This window comes from Platichthys flesus, chromosome 23 (assembly GCF_949316205.1).
Source record: "Platichthys flesus chromosome 23, fPlaFle2.1, whole genome shotgun sequence".
Classification (NCBI taxonomy): Eukaryota; Metazoa; Chordata; class Actinopteri; order Pleuronectiformes; family Pleuronectidae; genus Platichthys; species Platichthys flesus.
Genome location: NC_084967.1, coordinates 17,497,409 through 17,511,704, shown reverse-complemented (window position 1 = coordinate 17,511,704; position 14,296 = coordinate 17,497,409). Strand labels below are relative to the sequence as shown.

At 45.8% G+C, this 14,296-nt stretch overlaps 2 protein-coding genes across 2 annotated transcripts; one reads left to right on the top strand and one right to left on the bottom strand.

The window, feature by feature from the left end:
• Window positions 1–140: 140 nt before the first annotated feature.
• On the bottom strand, window positions 141–6,481 carry ing3 (inhibitor of growth family, member 3). Its single transcript, XM_062382782.1, has 12 exons — window positions 6,347–6,481; window positions 6,135–6,206; window positions 5,246–5,346; window positions 4,100–4,165; window positions 3,718–3,814; window positions 3,569–3,640; window positions 3,352–3,468; window positions 3,061–3,224; window positions 2,743–2,933; window positions 2,439–2,631; window positions 1,590–1,628; window positions 141–1,418 (listed from the first exon to the last, which is right to left on the bottom strand). Exons 1-12 carry the CDS (start codon window positions 6,372–6,374, stop codon window positions 1,302–1,304), a joined length of 1,257 nt encoding a protein of 418 aa, XP_062238766.1. The 5' UTR covers window positions 6,375–6,481; the 3' UTR covers window positions 141–1,301.
• Window positions 6,482–7,285: 804 nt separating this feature from the next.
• On the top strand, window positions 7,286–13,922 carry tspan12 (tetraspanin 12). The gene is made up of 8 exons (XM_062383284.1): window positions 7,286–7,735; window positions 7,831–7,958; window positions 8,946–9,028; window positions 9,256–9,391; window positions 9,644–9,709; window positions 10,208–10,315; window positions 10,424–10,567; window positions 10,662–13,922. The coding sequence occupies exons 2-8, from the start codon at window positions 7,893–7,895 to the stop codon at window positions 10,956–10,958; spliced, it is 900 nt and encodes a 299-aa protein (XP_062239268.1). The 5' UTR covers window positions 7,286–7,735; window positions 7,831–7,892; the 3' UTR covers window positions 10,959–13,922.
• The last annotated feature ends 374 nt before the right edge of the window (window positions 13,923–14,296 follow it).

Below are 14,296 nucleotides of genomic sequence, written 5' to 3'. Positions count from 1 at the left end.
TCTGTGTCCAAATATTTGATGTGACAAATAACTTATCCAATCAATCGATAATAAAATGATTTTATCGTTTGTTCAGTCATAAAATATCAAATTATTTCCTCTAGATTCAAATGTAAAAATAAAAATAATAATCACAAAACTTAGAAACAAATCAACCATTTTATTAGACTTTTTCTTTAGACATCCGTGGAAACAAACAGGTATCAGTGCAGAGCGACTGAACACACACACAGACACACACACTGGACGTCCTGAAGGTCACTCAGGCTCCTGTCGATTCACGTGAGGAGGAACATCTGGAGATTACAGCCAGATAAAAAACATCTGATATGTCAACATCTGGACGTTAAAGATCTAAATCTAAGATGAAAATTCGGTCAAAAAATTAGAACAAAACAAATCTTATTATAATAAAGTCAGGATTATTACATTTTCTTTAATTAAATCTGAATATATTTAACTTCATAAAAATAGAGAGAAACTGAATGTGGAGTGTGAAATATCTAGACCTGGATTTATTAAATATGAATCTGGATTAGAGAGTTTTACTAATCCTGACTTTATTCTATCAAATCTTATTTTAATTTAAATTTAAGATCACATGAAAAACAGATGCTCCTGTTTCAATCTCATATTCACAAAGTTCTCACAGAAGGTAAAAGGCTCCTCCTCCTCTCCACTAACTAAATCTGCAACCTGATCCAGGCAGGTTGACCTCTGACCTTCCTCCTGACCATGTGATCTGTGTGTGGGATAACCCTAACCCTAACCCAAACTAAAACCGCCCCATCAAGAAAATCTATATATTGATCATGAGATCATATATTGCGAGATAAAGTGTCGGAATTTCATCAGTCAGGTGAAGACATGAAACTCTTCATCCAGCCAATTAACATTAAATTGTAAATGTTTCCTGTTTGCCCGTCGTTAAATCTTCTTAATGAGTCGTTGACTGGACGGAGGGGGAGTTGTAACTTTCATGTTGTGGAACCAAACGTAGCCTCAGACATGAAGCGATCAAATGAATCCTAGATTAATCTGATCATACGATTAATCAACATCAGATTAAATTTATTCTTGATAATTAAAGTGGAAATCTGAGAATAAATTCGGTCTTAAAAAATAAATGATCTTAGTTTGAGTCATTTGATCTATTTTCCTTCTTGTGGCTTCGATCCGTTTGTTGGCACAAAGATTTGAATCAGTGAGCCGCTGTGTGAGCAGCCCGTTGACCTCTGACCTCTATGGTTCTGCAGTGGGTTACAAGGTTAAAATCCAACATGGCGGACAGAGCAGTGAGTCTATTTGTGGCGGCTGCCTCTCCTCTTCATGGCGGCCGTACACTGAGGACAGTACCACTTCCCCTTGGGCGCCTCCGTCAGGCCGACGCAGCCGTAGTGGAACCACTCGATAGGACACTGAGCGGAAAGATTCAAATTATTAATCAACTGTAAATCAACCAATCCAGTGACAGCTTCAATTAGTTTTGTATTTTCTGCTTCCAGTTTAGTAAAAACACAAATTTTTAAATATAAAACTTTAACTTATAAGAAACAACAACAAATTATAATATTTAAAAAATGACTTACATCTGTGTTATCGCAGCCGACCATTTCTCCATAAGAAACCTGAAAAAGACCCGACAACAGTTTTACAGTTTCTACTTATCTAAATTATCATCATGTTCGGTTCAATGCATCTTCTGGGAGTCAAACATCGAACAGCAGCACAAACTCAGGACGTTGAGTTTCATTATCAGGTCAAGTTGAACCGTGTTGTAGGGATTAACCCATTTGACCATAACCGTGGTTTCATAACCATAAGAAGCGTACCTACGATATCCAACCATGGTGTCCTGCTCCTCTCGAGTCAGGTAGTGTGTGTGTGCTTTTTGTGTGAATCATTCGTTGAGAAGAGGGAACGGAGGTAAAACACACACACCAAACGTTACTTTAAAAACTAACTTGATATTGTGGATGATATTAATATTTTAGTTTATTAGCTATATATTGCTCGTTGTGTGTATTTTTTCAACTATAGTATTGCAGTATTTCACTGCTCCGATGACGCTGTCATTGGTGCATGTGACAATAAACTTTGATTTGATTTGATAATCATGAAAACTGTGAAACTGATATTTCCTGTGATAAAGGTCACGTGGTGACATCCTTACCGTGTTCCACTTTCAAACATCTTTATTAACATTTGAGAACTTGAACAGAGTCGCCCAAACTTTGTCTTTGAACAAAATGGAAACTGAACCACACGTCACTGACAGTAGCCTCCACATCATTGTTCTCACGTGGATTTGAAGATTTTATTGATTACTTTTAGAACCTGTGTATATCGAGGATTCGTCTTCTCAACCAATCAGTCTCCATCTGTTCCTGCTTTTAAACTCCTCCTAAAAACCCTCTGCTAACAGCGTGTGTGTGTACCTGGTTACAGATGCAGTATCGGGGCTCGTTGGGGTCGTAGGTCCAGTCCACCTGACTGTTGGCTTCGGCCTCAGGTAGCGCTGAGGCCTGCTGGGAGAGCTCCTGGGCCAACGCTGATGATGACGAGCACGATGACAGAGAGGAAGAGGAGGACGACGAAGACGACTGATGATTAGAAGACTTGATGCTGCTTCTGAAAAAACAGTAATTTTATTATAGAAACACGTTTCTGTTTAAGATCCGAACCTGCAGGATGAATTCAACACATGCTGATAAAAAGTCCAGTCGGGTGCGGAGGTCTTACTTGGACTTGCGCCCCCTGGAGTCGGAGGCAGTGGTGGGGGTGAGGGTCTGGGTGAGGGTGGAGGCCAGAGCAGAGGAGGAGTATCCAGTGTTGTCCCGGGACAGAGAGAACTCTCTGCTGAGCTGGAAGTCGTTGTTCTTGATGGCTTCGTAACTTGCTTTGAGACTGGACGTCCTCCTGCCCTCCTTCATCTGGAACCAGAATCACACGTCAACACAGAGACGAGTCCTCACACATTACAAAGGACCCAGGCTGGGCCCAGTCAAACCCAGAACCACATGGTGGCTGGTGGAACCTCTGAGCAGAATGGTATCCAACCTGTGCTGTTGCCTGAACAGCCTGAGCGGCTGCCATGGTGATGGCCCCGGCCCCGGCGCCCGGCCCGGCCGGCAGCGAGCTCAGGTTGTACGAGGCCAGAGGCGGAGCCGGGTTCACACTGTACACGCTGTTGGTGGACGCGGACGTGCTGTTGGTGCGACAGCCTGCAGGGGGCAGAGTGAACACGTACAATGAGAGAACTGCTATTTTGATCATAAGGTAATGTCCCTTCACAGGTTTGTCAGATTTGATGATACTGTTGGAGGTCAGAGGTCAAGTGGAAGGCATCACCTGGCGTGTTTTCTTTTGAAGCGTCTGACGTGAGCGTGGACAGCAGAGCTTCAGATTTGAACTTCTTCTCTGGAACGTGCTCTGTGGTGTGATGAGTCGGAGCGCTGTACTTCCTCTCTGCTCCCACACACAGCACAACGGTTAGAAACATGTTACACCAACACAGATCAGATCCCTGATCAGATTGACAAGCAGAAAGAGGACGGTTGGTACGTACTCTCAGTGGTGGTGTGAGAGTGGACGTGATGGTTGTTGACTGGTTGAGACGGACTGTCCATATCTAACGACCCTGAGAAGAAACAAACATGAGGTTAAGAACCTCCTCTTCCTCGTGCTGCTGCTCATCGGTGAGTCCGAGTGACCTACGTCTCTCCAGGATCTCGGTGATGCCGGCGTTATCTGCCTCCAGCTCCATCTTGAACTTGGCCAGTTCCTGGTCCAGTTTCCGCAGATGACGGTCCACCTGCAGGAGCATGAACAAATAGCATCATTTTATTATATTATATTATTATTATATAGCAGTGAAAAAAGATCCAGATGATTGACACGTTTAACTTCCTCTGTTGTACAGATGTTTCTACAGACCACATCTTCATCATCTTCATCTGTTTCCTGTTTCTAGTCATGTGAATAAGTTTCTCTGTGGCTGAATAAACTGAACATGTATGATGTTCTGCAATAACCATGTTTGTGTGACGTGTGCCTCGTCCAGCTCAGAACGACTCGTCCTTAAGCTCCTCCTACTCACCAGATCATAAATCTGATTGGCAAGCTGAACTTTTTCGTCTGCGTCTTCCAGAGCTTTGTAATAATCCTGAAACAGGAACAAAGTGATCAAACGTTTTAATAAAAACATAACCATTCACTGCAGACACACGATCAATGATCAGCCGATTGATCGACATGACAGGAAATAGAATTACCACACTAAGGCTGTGTGCCTCTGACCTAAAGTGCAGTATGTTTGTACATACTTGTGTACTTTCCTACTTGGAAAAAAATCATAATCACAATTATTTTGGACAATATCGAAATCACGATTATTCAAACGTTTATTAATATGTGCCCTTATTCTGAAGTCTATGCTTTAGCTTTGTAATCACTTCCGGTTCCGGTAAACACCGGTGAGGGCTGCGTGTCTTATTCCTCCGTGAAACCAGGATATCGGTGCCCGGTTATTCAAACCCTTAATGATGGCACCCTAACACACCATGACCGACTGACCGGCGCGGAGAAAGTGGGGTCCGGTCTGACCAGCCAGGCGGGAGCGCGCTTGAGAATAGCGGTGCGCGGCCGTTACATGGTCTGCTGCTGCCCTCCCTTTTCCACTCACGCTGGTTTTTTCACCGCCGGTCACCACACACACAACTCTCCTCCTTCACTTTACAGCTGCTGGAGAGTGAGGGCCAGTCAGCTGGGCCGCTGGATGCTTTGGGGGAAGGACTGAATTGTGCATGCGCAACTCTTTAAGAAAAAATGCCAAATAATCGTTTCAACTCGAATATAGTATAGAGATCGTTTGACCCTGTAATCGTAATAACGATTAAATTTTGATTAATCGAGCAGCCCTAGTATAAACCCTAACCCATTGCAACGATCTGTACCTCTCCCGCTGATCCACACCCATTCCTTTCATTTTAAAACTACGTTGAGTCGTATGCCTGATGGGAGCCAATCAGGAAGAGAACGAGGGCGTCTGCGTAACTGTTGGTCCCGACTACAACTCAAGAGTTTTCAAACTAAAACCCAAAACTCTGACAGGCATAACTGTAGCAGCACTGATGAATTCCCCTCGATGTGCAGGTCAGCGGAGGAACATGATCTAAACGTCTAAAGATGGAGTCTCCTGTTGAAAAAGTTGAATAAACGTTTGGTTTCAGTCGTGATTTCTGACCTTTTTAATAACCTCCATCTGCTCCTCTCTCCACTCAGGTTTGTTCTTCTTTGCGTTGACAAAGAACTCGATCACTTTCTGCTCCAGCTGATCAGTGGCGTCTGTAACAGGAACATTCAAAGACCTGTGAGTTACTGACTTCAACAACACAACGATCATCATCAGCCTTCCTGCCTGGTCAGCGGCTCCTCGCTGATTGGCCGGATTTTGTGACATGATTGTTGGTATTGCCATCTATCTATGTGTAAATAAAGGTTAAAGTACAGTAGTGCAGTGGGAGTTTTTCACAAGTTGATGATTGCTGCCACATTAAAACTCAATCTGATGATCTGAATATCACAATAATCAGCCCAGGTCACTGCTGCTTCCTGTGATCTGTGCTTTTATCAGCTCAGTATATACTTTGAATTCTACACATGTGCAGATGTAGTTTTCTGGCTGATTTAACATTTGAAAATCTACTCTGCTTGTACTCTGTGCGTACTTTGAGCACTCTGTGTTTACAGTGTGTGTGTACTCTGAGTACTGTGTGTAAACTGTGTACTCTGAGTGTATTGTCGGTAATCTGTGCATACTTTGAGTACACCGTTTACAGTGTGTGTGTACTGAGTGGATTCTGCGTGTACTGTGTGCATACTTTGAAGGCTCTGTTTACAGTGTGTGTGTGTACTCTTCGTGTACTGTGTGTGTACTCTGAGTGTACTGTGTGTGTACTCTGAGTGTACTGTATATACTCTGTGTGTAATGTTTGTACCGTGAGTCCTGTGTGTGAACCTTGTGTGTCCTTTGTGTGTAATGTGTGTGTACTGTGTGTGTACTGTGTGTGTTCCGTGTGTGTTCCGTGTGTGTACCGTGTGTGTACCGTGTGTGTACCGTGTGTGTAACATACTCTGAACCTGCAGGTCCATCTCCCTCATTTCCGTGAACCTGTCGCGAAGGTCCATGGGAAGCTGCTCGATCACTGCCAGGAGAAGAACAAGCCGTTACGTGCTAATGCTGCTATGCTAGCGGCCGGAACAGCACAGGCCGGGAAACACCGCACATTTAACGCAGAAACGCACAAACAGCCCCCCCACCGCAAAGTCCGGGTCCCATACTCACTCTCCAGGTAATCCTCCAGGTACAACATGGTGCCAAATCCGACGTTTCACGCGTTTTATAAAACAATTCTTTTCTTCCAATATGGCGCCGGCAGCCGCTGCGTCTATGAGAAAAACACTGAGGTCACACCTGCTGACGTCAGCGGAGCTCTGTCTTTTGATTGGTTAAAACACACGCGGGCGTTGACGATTGTCCTCAGAAGAGATGCCTCATGGGAGTTGGAGTTCAGAACGAGTTTCCAATATTTATTTTGTGATCATGAATCATAATAATGATTATTTTTTTTAAATCATTTAATTATGATATTCTAATTTTAAACAAAAATAACATTGACAATAGAACAATCAGATATTTAAACGTGTTAATTTCAAATGTTCTGCTTAATGAACAGTAAACTAACAAGGGTATGTCATATAATATATTGTGTATATTGAATGATAATACATCATATTACTGAACTTTATGTCACAGCTAAATAATTCGTTTGTTTTAAGGACATTAGATCAGAACCATAAAAACCTGTGTTGGTTTTGATGATTTTATCCTGAGGAATAAAACTCTTCTTTCTAAACTTCAGATCAGTTAAAACATGAAATAGTGAAGAACATGTTTGAGGTTATTCTTTTATTCATTCTCCTGACTGCAACAAAACAATTAAGAGTTTTTATTATACACCTGTGTGTGGGTGTGGCTTGTGTTCAGGTAAATATATTTAAGTCAACCATTTAAATTTATACTATGAATCAGACAGAATTAAGTTCTAATGAAATAGTTTTCTGCAACCACACGTCACAAATTATATAGATTAAATTGACTATATGGCCAAAAGTATACGGACAGTAGTCCTTGCAGCCACCAGAGGCCTCCACGTGTCTGTGTCCTGTCCTCAGCTTCATGACGTCTGTGACCCAGAGTCTGAGGCTGGAGGCGGACACATTCCTCTGTCCTCCCCCAGGACCGGAGAGGGAGGGAGGACACAGAAAGAGAGAGAGAGAGCGAGAGAGAGAGACTCAGAGAGTTTAATTAGTGACGAGAAAGAAGAAGCAGCAGCAGGAGACAGTTGAACAGTTATAGTTCTGCTTCAGGTCACTGTCTCAGGCCTCAGAGACACAGATCTGGTTTTAAAGCAGGTCACTGAGGATTTAAATCAGCTGCTGACGACCTAGCTGGACTCTGGACTCTGTCTGGACTCTGGTCTCTGGTCTCAACTGGACTCTGGTATCTGTCTGGTCCTAGTCTCAGCTGGACCCTGGACTCTGTCAGGACTCTGGTCTTTGTCAGCTTCTGGTCTCTGGTCTCAGCTGGACTCTGGTCTCTGTCTGGTCCTGGTCTCTGGTCTCAGCTGGACTCTGGACTCTGTCTGGACACTGGTTTTGGTCCTTGTCTAAGGTGAGTGTAGTTCTGTAGTTCTGCAGAATCCAGATCAGTCCAGAATCAGGTGTGAGTTTGGCGCTGAGTGATTAGTGAACCACCTGTTGTTAAAGTTTCCTCGGACGGCGAAACCCCCCCCACGAGGCTTGAGCCTGGGAAGCATGTTGCCATCGGGATGGCTCGTGAGGACGCGGTGAGATGTCTGAGGTGTCTGCTCTACGCACTCAACGTGCTCTTCTGGGTGAGACCTTCATCTTCATCACTGTTATTAATACCATCCTCATCTTCATCACCTTTATCTTCAGTGAATGTTTAGTAACTAGAGTCACATGTGAAACTGTTTGACATGTGAACATGATTCCAGCTGTTGTCATGTGATGAATTCAGAATCAGAATCAGAATCCTTGTAGGTTTACACCTACAAGGAGTTTGCTCTGGTTATTGGTGCATACAATGAACATAGAAACATAAAACGCAATAAATACAACATACATCTGTATTCAGTATATTATAAGAACATTTTACATGTGAAACATCACACATGTTAATCTTTACGTATGATGAATGAACTTTATGTTTTTATTTGTTGAAGCATATATAAAAAGATCTGAAGGGTCAAAGGTCAAAGTCACCTTATAGTTTGCATTGATGAACAGCGCCCTCTGCAGCAACACGTGGTAACCAATTCAAGAGTTAATTGTCATATACACAACGACATACATTCATTCTATTGTGTCTAAAAGAAACAGGGTCTATCGAACAGAGCTTGTAAAGTAAAGTAAAGTAAAGTAAAGTAAAGTAAAGTAAAGCTGAAGGGGACACAAGGGCCACGTTTCCCCTGATGACTGACAAATGAAATAAAATCTGAACTGATTTGACCAAGCCCAAATATATTCATATTATATTTACAATATTTGTATCCACACCCTGACAGCATAGTCCCACTCACCTGAAACACACCTGAACCAACGCTGGATATTACCCATGAACCCCCTTGGCGGAGTGGGAAAGATAGAGGAAACTAATTTTCATCAAACTGCTGCTTTAACGTGAAATAGTGTTGATTGAAGTCTGAAGTGAAAGTAGGTTGTGTGTGTGTGTGTGTGTGTGTGTGTGTGTGTGTGAGGCTTAGGGGTGTGTGTGTCTCACATTCCGACATGTTATTTGTAGGCAGCAGAAACTGATCTGTGTTTTTTCTGTGTGTGTTTATTTGTGTGTGTGTGTTCAGCTGATGTCAGCGTGTGTGTTGGGAGTGGCCGCGTGGATCCGAGACTCTCTGAACACCGTCCTGACGCTGACGGCTCACACCAGGTGAGTCAGGTAACACAGCGCCACCTGGTGGGTGAGGAGGCTCCAGCGGTGTGACGACACATAAACACGTCGCACTACTGGTAGAAACCTAATAAGTACATTTACTAGTACTACTGTACTGAAGTATTTTTACTGTCTGTTGCTGCACGCATTTGCATCTTACCCGCTAGCCTGACACGTTAGTCTGAGGTCACAGGTCAGAGGTGAACACGTGTGTGTGTGTGCAGGCTGGAGGAAGCGGCCGTCCTCACGTACTCTCCAGCTGTTCATCCCGTCATCATCGCCGTGTGCTGCTTCCTCATCATCGTGGCGATGGTGGGATACTGTGGAGCGCTCAGGTGTAACCTGCTGCTGCTCTCCTGGGTAGGTCTCACCTGTCCTACCCCCCCCCCCCCCACACACACACACACACATACGTCACTGTCACCAGGACCTGAGGGGGGGTGGGGGGGCAGGGGGGGCAGGGGCCAGGTGTGTATGTATATGGGAGGAGATCGTCTCCTCGGCCTAACCAGAGAGCATGATGGGAAACATTGTATCACATTCGAGTGCATTAGATCAAATGACTTTCCACCACACGTGTCACATCATACTAACCCTGAGTGTGTGTTTCAGTACCTGTGCAGTCTGCTGCTGATCTTCTGCGTTGAGCTGGCCAGCGCCGTGTGGACGTATGACCAGGTGAGAAACTCTATAGCCCCCCCCAGGGTCTGTACACAGTAAATAACACCTAGCTTTAAATAAACTGCAGACTGCTGCATAATTATATTCAAATTTCAAACTTTATCTTTGTAGAAGAGTGTGTTGTGTGGTAGTGTGTAGTAAACTGTGTGTTGGTGTGTGAGCAGCTGCTGATACAAACTGAAACTAAAAATAACATGAAATGTGAAACATGTCTGGATATCCTCTTACACACGCCCCCCCCCCCCCCCCCCCACTCACACACACAGAAACTGTTTGATCAGTGTGTGTGTTTGTGTGTGTTATCTGAGCCTCACCTGCCTGCAGGGGATTGTGGGTATTGTAGTGAGGACAGATTGTTATCAGGAGGGGCGGGGCTTCAGGATGATCCATCATCAGGACTGATATGGGGGCGGGGGGGTCATGACAACTCACCTGTTAAAGTTGACTCTGTGTGTGTGTGTGTGTCTGTGTTTGTGTGTGTGTGTGTGTGTGCAGCCATCAGTGCAGCGCTCTGATATGATCAGCCTCAAGTCTCGGATGTCAAACTACGGCCTGCAGAGATACCAGTGGCTCACACACACCTGGAACAGCTTCCAGACACAGGTAACACACACACACACACACACACACACACACACACACACACACACACACACACACACACACACACACAGATAACCAGTATTCATGTGACCTGTGTGTGTTAACCAGTTTAAATGCTGCGGAGTGATGTACTTCACTGATTGGCTGGAGATGACAGAGCTGGAGTGGCCTCCTGACTCCTGCTGCTCCAATCAGTATCCAGGCTGCGCTCGCCACGCCCACTACCACGACCTGAGTGACCTCTACCAAGAGGTGAGACCTGGCCGCCTCTCATTGGTAGAGGCATGTCACATGTTCACAGAGGTCGAAGTTCAAACTGACTGTGTGTGTCTCTGGTGTGTTTCAGGGCTGTGGTCCAAAGATCTACGCTTTCATTCGTGGGACGAAGCAGTTGCAGGCGTTGCGTTTCCTGGGCGTGTCCATCGGCGTGGCTCAGATCCTTGCCATGGCGCTCACCCTCACGCTGCTCTGGGCGCTTTACTATGGACGAAAGTCTCCAGACCTGGACTCCATGGCACCCCCGATGGACTCCGCCCCCGACTCTGTGACGCATGGAGCCTCAGGTTCAGGCACTAACCAGACTAACATGTGCGCTGCCTCCACGCCGAAGGAACACCAGTTTGAGATGGAGTGCCTGTCGTAGCCGTGGGGACAAGCAGGACGTTCTCCAGGTTCATGTCTGAGACGTGTAAACATGTGACATCATCAGAGGACCAAACAGAAACTGAGGAAAACATGACGTGGAAAAAAAACGTAAAAAACGATGAGAAATTAAATAGCAGTGAAATTTCAAGTCAGGAACACGTTGTGAAGACGTCAAGCACACGTCAGGAACACGTCAGGAACACGTCAGGAACACGTCAGGAACACGTCAGGCACACGTCAGGCACACGTCAGGAACACGTCAGGAACACGCTGTGAAGACGTCAGGCACACGTCAGGCACACATCAGGAACACGTCAGGAACACGCTGTGAAGACATCAGGAACACGTTGTGAAGACGTCAAGCACACGTCAGGAACACGTCAGGAACACGTCAGGAACACGTCAGGAACACGTCAGGCACACGTCAGGCACACGTCAGGCACACGTCAGGAACACGCTGTGAAGACGTCAGGCACACGTCAGGCACACATCAGGAACACGTCAGGAACACGCTGTGAAGACATCAGGAACACGTTGTGAAGACGTCAAGCACACGTCAGGAACACGTCAGGAACACGTCAGGCACACGTCAGGAACACGTCAGGAACACGTTGTGAAGACGACAAGCACACGTCAGGAACACGTCAGGAACACGTCAGGAACACGTCAGGAACACGTTGTGAAGACATCAGGAACACGTCAGGAACACGTCAGGAACACGTTGTGAAGACGTCAGGCACACGTCAGGCACACGTCAGGAACACGTCAGGAACACGTCAGGCACACGTCAGGAACACATCAGGAACACGTCAGGAACACGTTGTGAAGACGTCAGGCACACGTCAGGCACACGTCAGGAACACGTCAGGAACACGTTGTGAAGACGTCAGGCACACGTCAGGAACACGTCAGGAACACGTTGTGAAGACGTCAGGCACACGTCAGGAACACGTCAGGAACACGTCAGGCACACGTCAGGAACACATCAGGAACACGTCAGGAACACGTTGTGAAGACGTCAGGCACACGTCAGGAACACGTCAGGAACACGTCAGGCACACGTCAGGAACACATCAGGAACACGTCAGGAACACGTTGTGAAGACGTCAAGCACACGTCAGGAACACGTAAGGAACACGTCAGGAACACGTCAGGAACACGTCAGGAACACGTTGTGAAGACATCAGGAACACGTCAGGAACACGTCAGGAACACGTTGTGAAGACGACAAGCACACGTCAGGAACACGTCAGGAACACGTCAGGAACACGTCAGGAACACATTGTGAAGACATCAGGAACACGTCAGGAACACGTCAGGAACATGTTGTGAAGACGTCAGGCACACGTCAGGAACACGTTGTGAAGACGTCAAGCACACGTCAGGAACACGTAAGGAACACGTCAGGAACACGTCAGGAACACGTCAGGAACACGTTGTGAAGACATCAGGAACACGTCAGGAACACGTCAGGAACACGTTGTGAAGACGACAAGCACACGTCAGGAACACGTCAGGAACACGTCAGGAACACGTCAGGAACACATTGTGAAGACATCAGGAACACGTCAGGAACACGTCAGGAACATGTTGTGAAGACGTCAGGCACACGTCAGGAACACGTTGTGAAGACGTCAGGCACACGTCAGGCACACGTCAGGAACACGTCAGGAACACGTCAGGCACACGTCAGGAACACGTCAGGAACACGTCAGGAACACGTTGTGAAGACGTCAGGCACACGTCAGGCACACGTCAGGAACACGTCAGGAACACGTTGTGAAGACGTCAGGCACACGTCAGGCACACATCAGGAACACGTCAGGAACACGCTGTGAAGACATCAGGAACACGTTGTGAAGACATCAGGAACACGTCAGGAACACGTCAGGCACACGTCAGGAACACGTCAGGAACACGTTGTGAAGACGTCAGGCACACGTCAGGAACACGTCAGGAACACGTTGTGAAGACGTCAGGCACACGTCAGGCACACGTCAGGAACACGTCAGGAACACGTCAGGCACACGTCAGGAACACGTCAGGAACACGTCAGGAACACGTCAGGAACACGTCAGGCACACGTCAGGCACACGTCAGGAACACGTCAGGAACACGCTGTGAAGACATCAGGAACACGTTGTGAAGACATCAGGAACACGTCAGGAACACGTCAGGCACACGTCAGGCACACATCAGGAACACGTCAGGAACACGCTGTGAAGACATCAGGAACACGTTGTGAAGACATCAGGAACACGTCAGGAACACGTCAGGCACACGTCAGGAACACGTCAGGAACACGTTGTGAAGACGTCAGGCACACGTCAGGAACACGTCAGGAACACGTCAGGAACACGTTGTGAAGACGTCAGGCACACGTCAGGCACACGTCAGGAACACGTCAGGAACACGTCAGGCACACGTCAGGAACACGTCAGGAACACGTTGTGAAGACGTCAGGCACACGTCAGGCACACGTCAGGAACACGTCAGGAACACGCTGTGAAGACATCAGGAACACGTCAGGAACACGTCAGGCACACGTCAGGAACACGTCAGGAACACGTTGTGAAGACGTCAGGCACACGTCAGGCACACATCAGGAACACGCTGGAACACGTCAGGAACACGCTGGAACAAAGACAGAAACATAGACCCTTTAAAGTGAACCTGAGCTGATTCGTAGGAACCAGGAAAGATGGTGGCTCCTTACTGAACATGAACATGAAACTTGATGGAACCACCACTGTTCTCAAGACGTTCTCTAGAACCTGAGCTGTTCCCAAGACGTTCTCTAGAACCTGAGTTCTTCCCAAGACGTTCTCTAGAACCTGAGCTGTTCCCATGTGAGGGATCAGCAGATTTGTGTTTTATATGAGAACATGTGTGATGTTGATGTTTCATACTTTTGTGTCTGATTCATTTTTCTCACTGGAAAATAAAACAAGGTTTGAAAGTTTCCGAGGTATAATTTAATTTCAGACCGTTTATAGATCAACTTCAGGGATCCATAATTGAACAATTATTGACAAAATCCAATGAATAATAAATAAACATGCAAACAGTAATGTGAAATAAGTTTAAATAATGTTGTCATGAATTCAGGTTAGAGTTTGTTGATTCAATTCAGAGACATAATTTAAGATAAAATATTTTGACTGTGAAAAATCTGAAATATAAAATTGTAGAGCAATAATATATCAAATTTACTAGACATTTTAACAATTCAAAACTGAATTCAAAACTTAAAAACAATAAAATTAGGACCTGAAATAGAAGACTTCAGTAACAGTGACTGTCACACTCAGTGTCTGGTGGGGGGTGAGTTTCAGG